At 43.6% G+C, this 18,844-nt stretch overlaps 1 protein-coding gene across 1 annotated transcript in view; it reads right to left on the bottom strand.

Moving 5' to 3' along the window:
• The window catches only part of LOC106604929 (alpha-1A adrenergic receptor), a 42,262-nt gene extending 23,969 nt beyond the window's left edge, over positions 1-18,293 (bottom strand). Inside the window, exon 1 of the mRNA XM_014200069.3 lies at positions 16,985-18,293. Coding sequence (XP_014055544.1) covers positions 16,985-17,927 — 943 coding nt within the window. The 5' untranslated portion in view covers positions 17,928-18,293. The remainder of the gene's footprint in view (positions 1-16,984) is intronic.
• Between the last annotated feature and the right edge of the window lie 551 nt (positions 18,294-18,844).

The raw sequence follows: 18,844 nt of genomic DNA, 5'->3' as shown, positions 1-18,844 counted from the left end.
GGACTAAGTTAGCTAGCTACAGTCCTGAGTGGAACTCTGAAAGTCTTTGGGATACAGACTGTCAATCAATTTCGCCTATGCCATGGTCACTTATAGTCTGGTAGCTACCTTCAGCATAGCAAACATATTTGTTTGTTCTATCTTTGACAAACGTTAGCTAACGTAAGCTAGCTAACATTAGCAAATAAGAGTAGCTCAATGTGGTAACCGTCTATTCGACTCTTGTCTGAAAATCACACCATTACTGAAACATATATTTGCCGATACAGCTAACTCAGTCTGTGTGTTGGTAGCAATAATGAATGTGTATAAATCATCTATGGTTGGTTAGTAATCAGCTGGCTAGCAATCTTACTGACAATTTAGTGACGCTAGCTACCTAAATGCAAGGTGACAACATTGGAATTTCCATGTTAGGTGTGCTAAAATAGCCAGTCAAATAGAGATCAATTGGTTAAATTGTGTATTTTGTTGTAGGTGGTACAGAATCTGATTCCACTAGCAAGTGCGTCCAACCCCTAGCTCTGCACAAGGTGAAGGTAAGTTGGCAAAAATATTTGCAAGCTGAGGGCTAAGATGGCTCAATTTACAGTAAGCATAGTATTAACATGAATTGGCTAGTGTTTGTACGGGTTTGTGTCTGTGTTATGAGGTTACAAGTGGTTAGAGGTAGCCTGTGGACCACAATGTGCTTTCCAGACCATGTAATCAATTTAGTCTACCCCTTTTTCTCTTTTTACATTTTCTCTTTGTAAAAATACACAAGCATGAGGGAGCGGACACACCTTGTAGTTGTGGGGCAGAAACCAGCAAGGGACACTGAAAGGTATAAAATCAAGACTACAACAGTTTTGACACAACCACCTAATTATTCTCTCTGCAGTCTCAAAACATACACTACCATTCAGAAGTTTGGAGTAACTTAGAAATATCCTTGTTTTTGAAAGAAAAGCAAATTTTTGTCCATTAAAATAACATCAAATTGATCAGAAATACAGTGTAGACATTGTTCATGTTGTAAATGACTATTGTAGCTGGAAACGGCTGATTTATTTAATGGAATATCTACATAGGTGTAGAGGCCCATTGTCAGCAACCATCACTCCTGTGTTCCAATGGCACGTTGTGTTAGCTAATCCAAGGTTAATATTTGAAAAGGCTAATTGATCATTTGAAAACCTGTTTGCAATTATGTTAGCACAACTGAAAACGGTTGTGCTGTTTAAAGAAGCAATAAAACTGGCCTTCTTAGACTAGTTGAGTATCTGGAGCATCAGCATTTGTGGGTTCGATTACAGGCTCAAGATGGCCAGAAGCAAAGCACTTTCTTCTGAAACTCGTCAGTCTATTCTTGTTCTGAGAAATGAAGGCTATTCCATACAAAAAATTGCCAAGGTACTGAAGATCTCATACAACGCTGTGTACAACTCCTTTCACAGAACAGCTCAAAGTGGCTCTAACCAGAATAGAAAGAGGACTGGGAGGCCCCGGTGCACAACTGAGCAAGAGGACTGTCACGTCCTGACCAGCAGAGGGAGCAATTGTATTGGTTTTGGTCAGGACGTGGCAGGGATGTTTTTGTGTCATGTGTTTAGTTAATTGAGGTTGGACTCCCAATTGAAGGCAGGTGTGTTGAGTTGCCTTTGATTGGGAGTCCTATATAGTAGTGTGTGTTTTTCTTTGGGGTTGTGAGTAATTGTTTCTGTTCAGTGTGATATGCTGTCAGTACTGTTTAGCTGTCGGTATTTTCTTGTTTTTGTAGTGTTCCAGTGATCGTTTTTGAATTAAAATTATGAACACTAACTCCGCTGCACCTTGTTCCACTTCTCTCCATGACGACAGCTGTGACAGAATTACCCACCAAACCAGGACCAAGCAGCAGAGGAACGAGGAGGAAGGATGGACGTGGGCAGAGCTAAGGAGGAGCGTTTCCAGGGCGATGGAAGAGTTTAGGAAACTCGAGAGGCAGCCCCAAGATTTTTTTTGGGGGGGGCACAAGGGCAGTTTTGCGGGGCAAGAATGGAGCCCCAGGCCAGCTCCCCGCACTAGCATGGAGGTGCGTGTCTCCAGGCTGGCACGTCCAGTACCAGCCCCACGCATCAGGTGTCTAGTGTGTCAGCCCAGCCTCGCCAGTCAGGAGTCGCCAGAGCTGCCTGCCAGTCAGGAGTCGCCAGAGCTGCCTGCCAGTCAGGAGTCGCCAGAGCTGCCTGCCAGTCAGGAGTCGCCAGAGCTGCCTGCCAGTCAGGAGTCGCCAGAGCTGCCTGCCAGTCAGGAGTCGCCAGAGCTGCCCGACTGCCCGGGTCTGCCAGAGCGGCCCGACTGCCCGGGTCTGCCAGAGCGGCCCGACTGCCCGGGTCTGCCAGAGCGGCCCGACTGCCCGGGTCTGCCAGAGCGGCCCGACTGCCCGGGTCTGCCAGAGCGGCCCGACTGCCCGGGTCTGCCAGAGCGGCCCGCCTGTCCTCCGGCCCAGCCCGAGCGGCCCGCCTGTCCTCCGGCCCAGCCCGAGCGGCCCGCCTGTCCTCCGGCCCAGCCCGAGCGGCCCGCCTGTCCTCCGGCCCAGCCCGAGCGGCCCGCCTGTCCTCCGGCCCAGCCCGAGCGGCCCGCCTGTCCTCCGGCCCAGCCCGTCCTCCGGCCCAGCCCGAGTGGCCCGCCCGTCCTCCGGCCCAGCCCGAGTGGCCCGCCTGTCCTCCGGCCCAGCCCGAGTGGCCCGCCTGTCCTCCGGCCCAGCCCGAGTGGCCCGCCTGTCCTCCGGCCCAGCCCGAGTGGCCCGCCTGTCCTCCGGCCCAGCCCGAGTGGTCCGTCTGCCAGGCGCAGCTATCGGCGCCACCGAAGTGGGCGACGCCGAAGGTGGAGCAAGGTCCACGTCCAGCACCAGAGCCGCCTCCTATATAGGTGGGTTGGGGAGGGGGGGTGTAGCACAGTGCCGTTGTTGACGGCAGCCACCCTCCCTTCCCTCCCTTATTGTTTAGGGGGATATTTTTTGTTGTTTGGGGGTTTGTTTTTTCTTTTAGGTGCATTCCGGGGTCTGCACCTTTAGGGGGGGGGGGGTACTGTCACGTCCTGACCAGCAGAGGGAGCAATTGTATTGGTTTTGGTCAGGACGTGGCAGAGATGTTTTTGTGTCATGTGTTTAGTTAATTGAGGTTGGACTCCCAATTGAAGGCAGGTGTGTTGAGTTGCCTTTGATTGGGAGTCCTATATAGTAGTGTGTGTTTTTCTTTGGGGTTGTGGGTAATTGTTTCTGTTCAGTGTGATATGCTGTCAGTACTGTTTAGCTGTCGGTATTTTCTTGTTTTTGTAGTGTTCCAGTGATCGTTTTTGAATTAAAATTATGAACACTAACTCCGCTGCACCTTGGTCCACTTCTCTCCATGACGACAGCTGTGACAAGGACAAGTACATTAGAGTGTCTAGTTTGAGAACAGACGCCTCACAAGTCCTCAACTGGCAGCTTCATTAAATAGTACCTGCAAAACACCAGTCTCAATGTCAACAGTGAAGAGGCGACTCTGGGATGCTGGCCTTCTAGGCAGAGTTGCAAAGAAGAAGCCATATCTCAGACTGGCCAATAAAAATAAAAGATTAAGATGGGCAAAAGAACACAAACACTGGACAGAGGAACTCTGCCTAGAAGCCCAGCATCCCGGAGTCGCCTCTTCACTGTTGACATTGAGACTGGTGTTTACGGGTACTATTTATTGGTCATTTACAACATTAACAATGTCTACACTGTATTTCTGATCAATTTGATGTTATTTTAATGGACAAAATGTGCTTTTCTTTCAAAAACAAGGTCCTTTCTAAGTGATCCCAAACTTTTGAACAGTAGTGTAATACAAAGACATGTCTACAAAAATCCCCTGCCAAGGGTTACTATTGACAAGAATGATCTTTCAAAGTCAATGGGCTGAGTGAGGTTTACAGACAGCTCTTTGAGATGATGAAGGGAGTTTTGGTTGAGCAGGTTTGTGCTTAAAGACAGGAAATGTATTGTTGTATATGATACTGATTGATGTGCCATTTCTCCTTAATTTCCCATACACACCAATACATACTGAGTAAGAATTGTCCTCCTAAGACTTTCCACACCTTCTGCATTCCCCCAATTGACTTTGTTGACTGGTTGACACCTTCACCATCAAAAGCGTGTTTCACTACGCCCCTTCCCCAATTGAGTGTAAAATTTTAACACCAGAACCATGTCTTTCCACCAGCAAATCTTCTGCAAGAGGTTAAGGAAGTTAGTGGTTAAGAAGGTCTACGAGCCCTGCACTCACCACTTCCGTCAGAGTCTTATCCAGCTGGCCATACACCGCAGACAGGACAAGACCATTCGCCACAAGCACAAAGAGTCTCAGCTTCCCCTGCCCACCATACCAAACACCATTGCCAGTCTACCGAAGCCAGATAAAGGACAGTGTGGCTGAACATAAGACCATGCAGAACAACCATAAAATAAATAGGGATATTTTCTATCAAACTTCTACATTTGTCTCCCTTTATGTACCCACAGAAGATATGTATGTATGCTGTACAGGGCTCTGTAGCATCAAACAGGTGTTAGAAATTCAGATATATTCAAATAATGTTTATTTGTCATTCTAACATACAGGGGAGTGTAAACTATTTAATGTTGATTCAAAACCAGAACTACATATTTAACAAGAATGTTATATGGTAAAAGTAACATACAAAACAAATATAGTATGAACAATATAGTACAGTTCAGTTTGTCTCAGGAGTAGTAAAGTGCAGAGAACTAGTGATCAGCAGATGATGAAAGAAGTGGTCATGATGAAATTGCCATTCACAAAGAAACATACAGTAAGAAAATAGTGTGATCCGTGTATTAAAGTTCAGGGAATATATTGTGTGTGTCTGAGATGTAAAGTATAGACATCTGTTGATCAGCACATTATGGGATGGGTGTTGTCATGATCAAACTGCCATGCAGCTCCTCTTGAGTCATCTAGGCCTGCTGCTTGTTCCAGCATAATGTCCAATTCATCGATAGGGATACAGTTCACAGGATACAGCTCTGCTTCAATGTCGCACGCAGGCAAAGGAATTATGTTTCTTTCCAACTAGAGTCCACTGCAGGAAGAACCTCAGGCTCCACATGGTATTGTCTCTAAGACAAAACATATACTAAATTATACTCTATTGTACAGTTTGAACTACAGTTGAACTGTGCCAGCATAACATCAACATTAGTGTAGGCTAATTGAATATGCATACATGTGCACATGCACAAAGATTACATTTATAACAATATTTAGCCTAATATAAATAAGTAAATAAGGCACAAACCTCATTGTTTTCACAGTGACCAGACCGTACAAATTTACCTAGGTAGGCAGACAGGTAGGCAAACTTAGCTAGCTAGCTAGCTTGCTGGATTGCCAATAATTGTTATTTGCATCTTTTTGAAATCCTACCTTGTGTCATGCCTGTAATGTTGTCAGATTGGTTATGATTATGACAGTGGATGCATTTAAATGTCAACTTTTGTAAAAATTGAGTTACATAGCTAGCTAGAGAGTAAAATGACTTACAGTTGCTTATTTTACTAATTTGCTAACAAGTTGAGGTTTTACAATCGAGGTACAATAAATCTTCAATTGTAAAACGTCTTATATTTTTTGTCATATAGATGTCTACCAGTAGCTGTCTAGCTAACTTAGCTAGCTAGCTACCTAGCTAACTAGCTACGTAAGTTAGCAAAGAGATAAACGTACCCCCACTGTAACACAGTAGAATATTAGCCAGCAATACACAATATGGGTTTCAATAAATAAACTAAAGTTAGCTAACTACCGTACCTGTTATCTGCCCTCTTGGTGCTGGCATCAGCTGTAGCTGAGTTCTAGCTAAATTCAAAGCTTTGTTTCGAATACTCTTTGCTATATTCCGATTGAAACGTACATGGTTGAATGTCCCCATGTTGCTAGTTAATAAAACATTTTAAAAAATGCTTCAAAGTCAAATTCGTGTTGATGAGAGGATTCACTTGAAGCCATTGAGGTCTGGTCAGTTCTTTCAGTTTTGCCCAGAGGATTTTGTTTTGTGTCCGCCTCTCTTTCAAAAAAGCCTGCATTAAGCAGAGACTAGGTCAGAGCAGGAAGCACCACCCCACACGAGTTGTAGTATTTCAGAGATTGGAAAGAATGTGTCACCTTGTATAGCCTCCCAGTGCTAGCCTCCCTACACTGGCTTCCTGTTAAGGCAAGGGCTGATTTCAAGGTTTTACTGCTAACCTACAAAGCATTACATGGGCTTGCTCCTACCTATCTTTCCGATTTGGTCCTGCCGTACATACCTACACGTACGCTACGGTCACAAGACGCGGGCCTCCTAATTGTTCCTAGAATTTCTAAGCAAACAGCTGGAGGCAGGGCTTTCTCATATAGAGCTCCATTTTTATGGAATAGTCTGCCTAACCATGTGAGAGACGCAGACTCAGTCTCAACCTTTAAGTCTTTACTGAAGACACATCTCTTCAGTAGGTCCTATGATTAAGTGTAGTCTGGCCCAGGGGTGTGAAGGTGAACGGAAAGGCTGGAACAACGAACCGCCCTTGCTGTCTCTGCCTGGCCGGTTTCCCCTCTTTCCACTGGGATTCTCTGCCTCTACCCCTATTACGGGGGCTGAGTCACTGGCTTACTGGTGTTCTTCCATGCCGTCCCTGGGAGGGGTGCGTCACTTGAGTGGGTTGAGTCACTGACGTGGTCTTCCTGTCTGGGTTGGCGTCCCCCCTTGGGCTGTGCCATGGCGGAGATCTTTGTGGGCTATACTCGGCCTTGTCCCGGGATGGTATGTTGGTGGTTGGAGCTTTCCCTCCAGTGGTGTGGAGGCTGTGCTTTGGCAAAGTGGGTGGGGTTATATCCTACCTGTTTGGCCCTGTCCGGGGGTTTCATCGGATGGGGCCACAGTGTCTCCTGACCCCTCCTGTCTCAGCCTCCAGTATTTATGCTGCAGTAGTTTATGTGTTGGGGGGCTAGGGTCAGTCTGTCACATCTGGAGTATTTCTCTTGTCTTTTCCGGTGTCCTGTGTGAATTTAAATATGCTCTCTCTAATTCTCTCTTTCTCTTTCTCTCTCTCGGAGGACCTGAGCCCTAGGACCATGCATCAGGACTACCTGGCTTGATGACTCCTTGCTGTCCCCAGTTCACCTGGCCGTGCTGCTTCTCCAGTTCCAACTGTTCTGCCTGCAGCTATGGAACCCTGACCTGTTCGCCGGACGTGCTACCTGTCCCAGACCTGTTGTCCCAGACCTGCTGGAACCCTGACCTATTCACCGGACGTGCTACCTGTCCCAGACCTGCTGTTTTCAACTCTAGAGACAGCAGGAGCGGTAGAGATACTCTCAAAGATCGGCTATGAAAAAGCCAACTGACACTTACTCTTGTGTTACTGACTTGTTGCACCCTCGACAACTACTATGATTATTATTATTTGACAATGCTGGTCATTTATGAACATTTGAACATCTAGGCCATGTGCTGTTATAATCTCCACCCGGCACAGCCAGAAGAGGACTGGCCACCCCTCATAGCCTGGTTCCTCTCTAGGTTTCTTCCTAGGTTTTGGCCTTTCTAGGGAGTTTTTCCTAGCCACCGTGCTTCTACACCTGCATTGCTTGCTGTTTGGGGTTTTAGGCTGGGTTTCTGTACAGCACTTTGAGATATCAGCTGATGTAAGAAGGGCTATATAAATAAATTTGATTTGATTTGACTTAGCAATGACTCCGCCGATAGGAACATCGCTGAAAGACGTCCAATGGCTCGATCAAACAAGGAAAACCATATCTACACAAACTGCATAGTGCAATCGGTATAACATAAAGGCTTAGCGAAATGCCACAAAGCAGGACTACATTTATTTTCAGATCTCGCAACCCCCTCTCAATACACCGGAAGTCATCATAGGGTGTACCGTTCGGCACGTGAAGCCCTCTTCATGGCCAATTATGTGTGAAACACATCTCACTGACCTAGAAATCCCTCAGACATGATCAAAACAAACCCAGGGTTCCCCAGGGTGAAGTTCCCCTTTAAGTTTGGCATTGATACCTTAAAAAATAAGGAAACTATTAACAATTCACTTAAAAAATCTAAAAGTACCCGGAAGTCATTAATATCTGTCGGGTGATTTGTTGAGGATTCTTCAGTGAGTGTCATCACTCCGAGCCCTTACCAAAACACAAATAATGGTGGACAGTTTCTCACGCTTTGGAGCTGAAAGCCATCGTAATGACAGTTAAAATAAATGTAAAAATCGAACATACCCGTGCACCAATAACATTTCCGCAAAGGGCTTGCTATCTAGCTACAAGTGTTTGAGTCATTTCAGCCGTTTACTTGTAAAACAGCCCAGCTTGCTAGAGAAATGCACATTTACGACCCTAGCTAGTTAACGCGTTAGCTAGACTGCTTGTAGACTCGGGAGATCATGTAGGCTTAAGGAACCAGCGGGTTAGATGATTCCACTATGGGCAACAACAACTGACTACTAGAACTGAACCGATGGACATGGGGCCATGACATTTTTTATGTATCTATATGTCCTTAGAATCTGTGTGCATATAAAGTTACTGCAACCATAGATGGCTGCACCAGACCAGTTGATGCCACTATAGATGTCATTGGCACCATAGAAAACTATGGCAATAATACTGCAGTCATAACCAAGTGGGAGGTGTCTATTTAGCAGTTGTGAAGTCGTAAATACCAATTGGACGCATTCATGCGATTTGAACCCGTTGAGAAACGCTGATTGGCTAATGGCCAACAAGCTGCGTAAACCATAAATTAAAAGTACATGTTTGTAAACAAATGATAGTGTTCAGAAAACATATTCATGGATGCTTTTTTTAAATGATGTTTTGTTGTTGCATTTAACTGTCAAAAATGCTGTTATCAAGGTCATTTCCTTAGTCGGTGACATCAGAGGTCATCATGTGGGAGAAGTGGGAGCTCAGGATGATAGATGAGTCAGAGACGGAAGAGGAAGCCAGACACTCCACTCGCTGTTTTTTTTCTGGTTCAATGAAAGTCAATTAACTAAGTAGACCAGACCCAGCTGCTATTGCATTGGTGTCTATGGGAGACCCACCCCGTTAAGTAGACTGGAACTGACCATTTTGTTCAATGGTAAACAGCCTGAGTGAACCATCTTCATTTACCCACAATCTTTGGATGAGATTCCCACTAGTAATTACCAGTTGGAGAGCAGTTCAAGTAGATTTGACCCAGTTGTATGTTGTAAATTCCCATTTGGTTAAAGAGATACTTCGGGATTTTGAAAATGAGGCCATTGAACTACTTCCCCAGAGTCAGATGAAGTAATGGATACCATTTTTTGTCCAGTATGAAGGAAGTTAATGTAGTTTCACGAGCCAATGCTAACTAGCTTTAGTGCAAGGACTGGAAGTAATAGCACTAACGCTAGTTAGCAATTGCGCTAGCACTACTTAGCAACTTCCTTCAAACTGCACACAGTGTCATAAAAATGCTGAGGAAGTAGATAAAGGGCCTCATTGCAAAAATCCCGAAGTATCTACGTAACTATTGATCAAGTGGACTTTGTCTTATGCAAAATGAATGTTAGATTTCAATTAAGCAGACGAACAATGTGAAATATTGTGATTAGTATATCAGTATAATCACATATTGTTGCCCTATTATGTGGTCTGAACGTAGTGAAAAGTCAATATTTTATTCTGTAAAATTAGAAAGCAGTCAGTGCAGTCAGCGTATAACAGCTGCTGGAGTGTATTGACGTGTTCTGGAATGCTAACATAGAGTGTATCAACTCATTTAAATCACCATGGTAAGGCTTTCACTGATTGCAAATAAAGGAAAATAGTTCCTACATGATAGAGTGCTTGCTTTGTTATTTGTTATCCAACTGAATGTACTCAGACATAACATTGGGCAGATATTGTATGCGTTGGGGGGGACGGTTGGGTGAAATGAGCGGCTCACAGGAAATCCCCCACAGTGGGTTGACGGAGGCTGAAGAAGGCTGTGGGAGCAGGGCTGGGAGGGAGAGGATGTGTGTGTGTGTGTGTGAGTGTGGTGTGTGCGTGCGTGCGTGTCTGTCTGTCTGCTCCTATCAGGCTCCTATTACTGGGGCTTAGACATTGAGCCAATGAGCAAGACATTTAAGCAGGGCTCAGAAAAGAAGCAGGAGCTTATTAGGATCAGGAGCTTATTTTATTTTTAAATGACAACCCATCCTTAACCCTCAATTTTCAGACTATGGGATAGGAAGAATAGAGGAAGCATGGGTGAGGAAAAGCCTATGGGATTGTCATAATATACTGGATATTAAAAAAAAAATTGAGTATGTAAACAATATGGATGCATGTGGTCCACTATTCGTACTGTATGTGTGACCACCACTATTCGGTCTTTTGTTGCAACATTAGTTTTTTTTACATTAGATAAAAGTAGAGACTTAAAGCTACAAAATGGCATATCATACACTGCAGTTGAGGAACAATGGGAAAGTAATTCTGCTTTGAAAGTTGATAAACTTGTAACTCCACTTTTGAGAAAATTGCCTTTGAATGTTTTGGTACACCTAGTGGAGAGCTCTTCTTTGTCTACACCTATTCAGCATCATTCACACCCTCTTAAGCCTTAGTCCCACCCATCTCTTTAAGGATTCACGTGAGGCCATGTGCTAAACAGAGTGAATAAGGTAGTGTAGTGAACAAGAGTTCAAGACTAAAAGTGGTGAAAGTAGTAGCCTACAAAAGAAAAACTCCAGGTAAAAATACACGATCTAGTCCTTCGCCTATACCCTAATCTGAATTTGGTGTAGGTCATGTTGTTCTTCACATTGCCTTCTCTGGTAAACACACACTATATCAAATAAAATCAAAATGTATTTGTCACATGCACAGGATACAGAACGTGTAAACGGTACAGTGAAATGGTTACTTGCATATTTGCATAGTAGCAATATCAAAAATAGAAAGTATCCAGACAATTTTTTTTATAATTATTAGATGACACTTACCCAGACACACGTCTAAATTGATGGGTCATGTGAAAGAAATGCTATAACCACCCCCCAGACACATCTAGCTAAGCGGATGGGTCACTGTTGTCTAGACATGTAAACATGTTGATGAAATACAATAGATGGCCGTAATCACTCCCAGACACACCTGGCTAACTTGGGTCATGTAATCATCTGGTGAAGTGGAGTCTTTTGTTAGACATGTAGCTAGCTAGCTAAATAATTAACCATAATCCCAACCCATACAGCACTAGCTAGCATCACAAACACATTGTTATAGCTAGCCACCATACATTAATTTCTGACAAAATTATAAACTTATAATATCTGAAAATATAGCTAGACTCTTACCCATATAGATGGATGAACGCTTCACGGCAGACTGGAAACCGTTTAACTAAGACGTCCTGTGTCGTTTCTGTTTTGTTTGTACAGCTTGTTTGTTTTCACACTGACCGTGTGCAGAAAGTAGTCCATCAAAACTTTTTCCCACTGGTCTTTGTCGATAGCACCTGCTAAATTCAGGGCAGCAATGTTGTTGAGAGTAGTAGCAAAACTTTTGCAGTCCTCCAGGGCTAAAGTTATCTTTTAAATAAGCCATGGTTGTAAGGATTATCTACACATACTGAGCAGCTCATGTTATAGACAGATGCATGCTACATGACAGACCAATCCGAACTCATCTCTCAGCATGTCCAGCCCAGCCATTTTCTCAGCCAATCATGGTGGGAAGGTTCCTAACTTTTTCCGTGGCTAAACCAACTAGACTTGTAATTTAACAATTGTATTAGTATTTACAGATGGCATACACATTTGTTATTAAGGCACATGAAGGTTCATATGTTCCAGAAGGCATTTCTGCCCAAAAACACATTTTGATCAAATTTTTAAAAAAGCGTTCAAATGCCACACCCGTGAAGTAGTGACGTGCGACATACACCTAGCTTCCTGAAACGGGTCACATTTATGCTTGGATTCACACCTCTTGCAGCTCAGCTTAAAGTAAGCAGTAAGGTGGGATAAGGTTGTACTGTTAAGTAGCATGATGCACTGCATTGTATTGTCCCTTAATAAACAGTGTATTACACTTTTTAGTCATATGTGCGACAACGAGCCTTTTGAATCTTGTGTAATGTTAGTAGTAGCGTAGTCAAGGATGCATCATGCAACATTGGGACACTTGACTTGTTACAACAACAAAAAAATTCTACTTTGAATTTGGAGGTTTAACATATCCCTCTGGTGGCCAAGTTTACATTTTTTTGAATGACATTGGTTCGTGGATATATAGTCTAAGATTGACTGATGTGGAATTTGTCATAGGAAATAATCATGGCCAGCTGGTCTTGTTAGCAATAGGGCTAAGTGTGTCAGGTTATCTCATGGGAAAAGCTTACTTGTAGCATTATATCACTTGCAACTACGTAGATTATTTTAATTGGCTGATGCAGATTTTGAGACACAAAACGTTTTTCAAGAGTTCGCAAGTATGAACGCTTGGTTTTCTGTTGATTGGTCTTAAATAAACAGAGTCCAGAGTCATCCAAATTCTCACATCCCCCTCCTCCATCTCCAAAGAGCCCTGACGATCAACGGAATACAACCCCAGAACGTTCCCAGAGTTCCATGCTTCTGCTCTCTAATTTAACGTTCCATGGAGCGATTGGAGGAATCTCCTGCTGTCCGACCTTGCTCAGTGACCAGCGACCTCATCCCAGATAGGAATACATGCTTTGCAAATTCATAATAATATCCTGGACTTATAGAGAAAGAGAATGTGTGTGTGAGGTTGCGCCTGCCTGCGTACAGTATGTTCCTGTGTGTGTGTAGTGGCGAGGGGTGGCCTAAGAACTTGGCCTGTCACCAAGCACGTTCCCACATGGCTGCTGTAAACAACTTAAAGGCCCCACACAGTCATCCTATTTCCCAAGTAAAAATAGCCTTTGAATGACCAAAACATCACCCATAATATTTTTACGCTATTAAAATGGTCCAAATTGAATACATTTGACCTTTTCTCTCATCTCTAACTATCAGGAAGCCTGAAATAACAGGCTGAGTTGGCGGGGAGCTTATATTTATGAGCTCACCTTAACTGAGCTCTTTGAAATGCCCTTGTGGTCATTGCCAGGTAAGAAGGTAAACAATGGGCCACATGTCATTCTGAGCCTAAATAGCGTGCCTCAACCCATTTTATCTGCAAAATGCTCTCATGGTCAACAGAGCTGTTCATGGACTGTTGGATATCAGACAAACATTTTGATTATTTTGTAACTAATTACAGAATACAGTTAACTGATACACTTCTTCACAAGATGTTGTAAAGCCTGAATCACCTTAGAAGCTTAGATATAAGGGAATGTACACGAAAACAGCATACAATAAGTGTACCGGACAATTAGCATTAGAAATGACAATATGTTTGTAATTGTGTATATTGATCAGACATTTATTAAATATTTTACAATAGGCCAGCTTAGCCAAAATATTGAGCAACATGAACAATCATGAGAAATAAAGGTGAGAAATAGTTTGATATTAAAAAACAAAACTTCAGCCATAAGCCTAATATAGGCACTAGGCCACCCTACAGTGTCCCAGGACCCATTGATTTGTACAATTTGTAACACTCATCTCCCATCCGAATGCTTGAATAAAGAAACTAGACAAAGTAACTCCCGAGTAGCTCAGTGGTCTAAGGCACTGCATCGCAGTGTTAGAGGTGTCACTACAGACCCTGGTTTGATCCCGGGCTGTATCACAACCAGCCGTGATCGAGAGTCCCATAGGGTGGTGCACAATTGGCCCGGCGTCGTCTGGGTTAGGGGAGGGTTTGGCCGGGGTAGGCTGTACTTGTAAAGAAGAATTTGTTCTTAACCGACTTGCCTAGTTAAATAAAGGTATAAAAAACAATGTGATATCATAAAGTATGAGGTAAAAGTGAATTTAGGAAATGCAACAACTACAGAGACTGATGAGGAGGGGGACCCATAAACCCTGCTTCAATTAATCAGGTGTCAGTCACCCACTTGGCTTCAGTCACCCCCAAGAATGAAGTGGGAGACAAATCCATTTCCTCCTTCTAGTCAGGCCTCTCAGAATGGGCAGACAGCGGTCCTGAGATGGACAGATTGCACAGCTTCCCCACATACTTCGCTGGAGCATTTTACTGTTAGTCTACACCTGATGTTTATGAAGCATGGGACAAATAAGACGTGCTGTGATTCTATCAAGGGTGATCTCGTTGAAGAGGAGATCCAGGAGCCTGTCAACATAGCCTGTAATGTTTTTGAAAAGGGAGATGTTTGTTAAATGGGTAGTGAATTTAATTTCCTTCTATTTACTGTTCTGAGATGATGCTTCAATTCGTTGATGTAGTTATCTACTCATTCTACAATGTGTTTCCTGGTGTTTTTGATGTATTCAATTTTAAATATGCAATATTTGGTTCTGCACTTTTTTGTGAAACTTTTCAATGGTTCTAATTGACTTTTTTTGTGCCTGAAATGCTCAATTAAAGCAGATTTGAAATGAATAACTATGACTTACAGTATGTTAGGTCTGTCTTCACAGACTTCACTGCATATCACCCATTCTTTGCCTTGGTAAAGATGATTTTGTATCACATCAATCCTGCTGCAGTTGCCTGGGAAGCTGTGCAGACAGAGAGATGTTGATTTTTCTACAATGTCTATCATTACAGCTTGATGAAATTGGAAAGACAAAAGGAGATGGAAAGTGAAATAATATTCCCCCTCATCATCATGATTAGTCCCAATGACACAAGCTACACAACTGTAAAAAAAAAAATATATATATATATACAGGGGTAAATTACAAATACTACACACACACACAACCCCTTTTGTGGACAACATTCTTTTGTGTCAGCTGTGTACTGGCAGTTGTAAGACTCAATGTAGGAGTCTTAGGGATGAAGGAACAAAAACCATATAGTGACTATCAGGTGTGTTACAGAAAATATACAGTTCACAAGTCAAAGCAGTCACAGCCACAGTTGCATTATCTAACGTGATCCCCCCCCCAAAAAAAAAAAATGTTGGCTACTGTGTCACACTCATCAAACTCTGATACTTACATTATGGTCAGTGCTTGCAAGATCCACTGTCAATGATGCATCCGTCTTAAGGATTAGCTTCCTGGCAAGACCCATCGAATGTTCTCCCCAAATTGATAGAGCAACTTCACTCGAAATGTGCACTGCACACGCGTGACATGATCGTAATTTTCAGTCATCCCGTCGAGTGTAAGCTAGCTAACAAATGAAAAGCAACCACTGCTGTTGGATGTCTTCATTCTTTGGGAAATAGTGTAAGGTTAATGTTACACTATGTAAGGTTAATTCTACACTCATTTTACACACATTTTACACTAGTTACGACACAGTGTGCTTTTGCCGGCATGCTGGTAAGTAGCTTGCTACTGTAGCTAACAGTCATACCACAGATGAAAGGTTAGCAGTATCTTTGGTCATACCTTCTGCTTGAGCTAGCTACTAGTAGCTAGCTTAAGGTTTGTAAACAAAGCCAAAGCAAGGCGTAGGGGCACATGAGACGACGGTTTTAAGGTGGTACATATTTAAATTAGTTCAGTAAGATGCTATCATTGCCGTATTACATTTCTGGCTTTATGTGGTGTTGCATAAAGCCGGAAGTAAATCCTTGACAATGCCTGCCTCCTAAATCCAAGTCTTTGACATGGGGGGAGGGGACCAGTAACTTTATGATCAAACTTTATCAATGTGCAGTACCAGATACAGTCATTATTCATACTTGGGTCACTCTACTTTGAACTGGTTTCCACCAAATATCATCCAATTTGATGAAAAACACTATGGATAAGTACAAACTCATTCACAATTCAGGTGCTCTACATACTTTCTAATGGAGATCTGCATGATCTGGTTTAGTGCATGCATTCACAACTGTCCCAAGCCAATGCATGTATAAGGAATTTAAGTGATTTTTGGTTCATTGTGGGTTATAAGAGGTAACTAATACAGTACAATACCATACTGGACCAGACCTCTTAGAGAGAGGCCCAAGAGAACGTGATAGACAGCGAGCTCTACTCTGAAAACAACAGCAGTAAATAAAGATACATGTTTTCTTAGCCTCCCTCATCGGTCTGCACTGCTCTGTCCCTCACCACAACGTGCCCAGCAGCACGAGTCCCCTCTCCACAACATATTTTGTTTCATTTCCTCTGAGATGTTTTCTCTACAGCCATGACGGTGGTAGTGTGCTCTTTACTGCTGTCAGTCAGTGAAGTCTGGCTTGGGCCCCTACTGGCCCCCCTAGACCCCTACCAGACTCCACCAGCCCCAACAAGCCCCTACCGGCCTCCACCAGCCCCTACCGGGTCCCACTGGACCCCACCTAAGGTACCATTTGGGACACAGCATCATGCTGATAAATCAGGGCAGTAATTCAATGGATGAATATTATCATATGTATGCCACTGTCTGCATCAGTGCCAACTGTCTAGAGATGGAATTTATGAAACTGAAGGACCACTTAGATTTACTTCCAGATATTCATGAAAAAGCTTCTCAGACACTTGTCAGCCTTGGTAAATAAAATACATTTGCATCTGACTGAAAGTGCACTGAGACTTTCTCCAGTTTTGCATTTTGCCTCCAGCATCCCCTGCACCACTATTCTGTTTTGGGTGTGGGTATATTATGGTTTGTACCTATTATGGCTTGTTAAATTGAATATGGCAGCAACATGTATATTCATTTATATTAATATTTTATCATGTGTCTTATCACATATTGAGCGTTGTTTTAAATGTTTGGCTATATTAGCTTATTATTAGGATTATTATCGTATTTCATTAAAACTGCTGGCCTGCTGTGTCTTGGATATTCGTTTGGAAAGGTGTCAATAAAATATGTTTTTAAAAATATATATATATATATATACCTACCAATGGGTAACGCAAGGAAGAACGGCAGCCAACAAAGCGTAAACATGCCAACCACGACTCCCAACGTTTTAGCTGCTTTCTTCTCCCGGGAGAATTTCAGAAGTTTCACCGTCAGGGAGCTCCTTGCCTGATTTGCACGGCCCTTCCCAGTGCTGCTGCTGTCATCCTGCACCTGAGATCCCTTGTGGATCCTGAGCGTGAGCTCACTCGTGTTCATCCTCTCCCTCATCACCCCGGCCTCCAAGTTCTTGGTGGTCCGTTTGGCGACTACATAAACCCTAAAATACATGGACAAGATAACCACCAGTGGTATATAAAAGGAACCGAGGGAGGAAAATAGTGCGTAAAACGGTTCCTCGGTGATGAGGCACACAGTGTTGTCCGGCGACGGCGGCTGCTTCCACCCGAGGAGGGGTCCAATGGAGATGACCACCGAGAGCACCCACACCCCAAGCATGGCCAGCAGTGCCCGCTTCTCGGTCACTATGCTCGGGTACTGCAGCGGATAGCTCACCCCGATGTAACGGTCGATAGAAATTACGCACAGGCTCATGATGGACGCTGTGCAGCACAAAACATCCACTGCCGCCCAGATGTCACAGAAGATCCGGCCGAACACCCAGTAGTTAAGGATCTCCAGGGTGGCAGACACCGGCAGCACTGTGGTGCCCAGCAGCAGGTCAGCGATGGCCAGGTTTATAATGAAGTAGTTGGTCGGGGTCCGCAGGTGCCTATTGGTCATCACCGCTAGAATGACGAGGATGTTGCCCACAATGGCGAACACGATGAAAGCCCCCAGGACGAAGCCAAGCGGGATGGCACGGGTAAGGTCCACTTCACCAGGCGACTCTGACAACCACGGTGTCCCCACTGTCGCGTCGTATTGTTCCAATAAGGAATAATTTCCCCATAAATGTGCCGCATCGTCAGTGGTCAGATTCATTTTGACTAAAGAGGTCCTCCATAGCAGGTTTCTAATCACATGGAGCTGTAGCACACGAAAACGAGCAACACCATGCCAAAATACATTTACTCAATTCGGCCAAGTGTTGTTAGGCTACATGATTAGTGGAGAAGTTATCAAGGATTAAAATTCCGTTTGCAAACCGGTGCGTTTTCAATTATGAAACCAATTGGATGAAATTGTATGATAATGGTTTTGTCACATCCGTCCACTTGCAGTACAGTCTCGCTTTCTTTTGGTTTCTCTGTTTTTCCCCTTAACTGTCTGCTTGAAAAGTACGGAGGGGGCGGGCAGTCGTCCCTCTGTTTGCTCCTGTCAAACCTCACTGAGGTTTGACAGGAGCACGCAATGCTGTATAGGCTACAGAGGCTCTCTCCTAAACACAGCTTGTATGAATTGGCAGATATACTGGCAAACAAAAATATATAGCTCAAGAATAACGCACTGGGAAAATGGCTCTGGCACTGCAGAAAATGCATGGATTTCTTTGTTGGTTTTGTGGCGAGGTTTATACATGAAACTTTTCAGGGCTGACCCCCACCACTTCGGATAATGACCAAATGACCTGGTAAAAATATATAGAGAGATGCTATATAGACAACAACCTCCTTATGTGACTGTGTACTTACTGCCTCTGCCAAGAGGTCTGAAGTTTCATGGCAGGTGGTAGGGCATTTGCACCATAATTACAGGGTTGCTGGTTCAAGCTCTGCTCTGGCTGTTCCCTCTCAGTATTAACACATACTTTTTAATTTCCTTTTGGGTGGGTAGGCTTAAATTCACTCACAAATTTGGCCCAATATGAGTAGAGGATATAAAACACGAGTAAGCTTTCATTCAAGGGTCAACCTAAAAACAAACAATTATGCCTTTATGTCCATAATGGGCGTTAATAA

Source organism: Salmo salar, chromosome 05, assembly GCF_965601325.2.
Source record: "Salmo salar chromosome 05, fSalSal1, whole genome shotgun sequence".
Lineage (NCBI taxonomy): Eukaryota > Metazoa > Chordata > Actinopteri > Salmoniformes > Salmonidae > Salmo > Salmo salar.
This window is presented reverse-complemented; position numbering and strand designations above follow the sequence as displayed.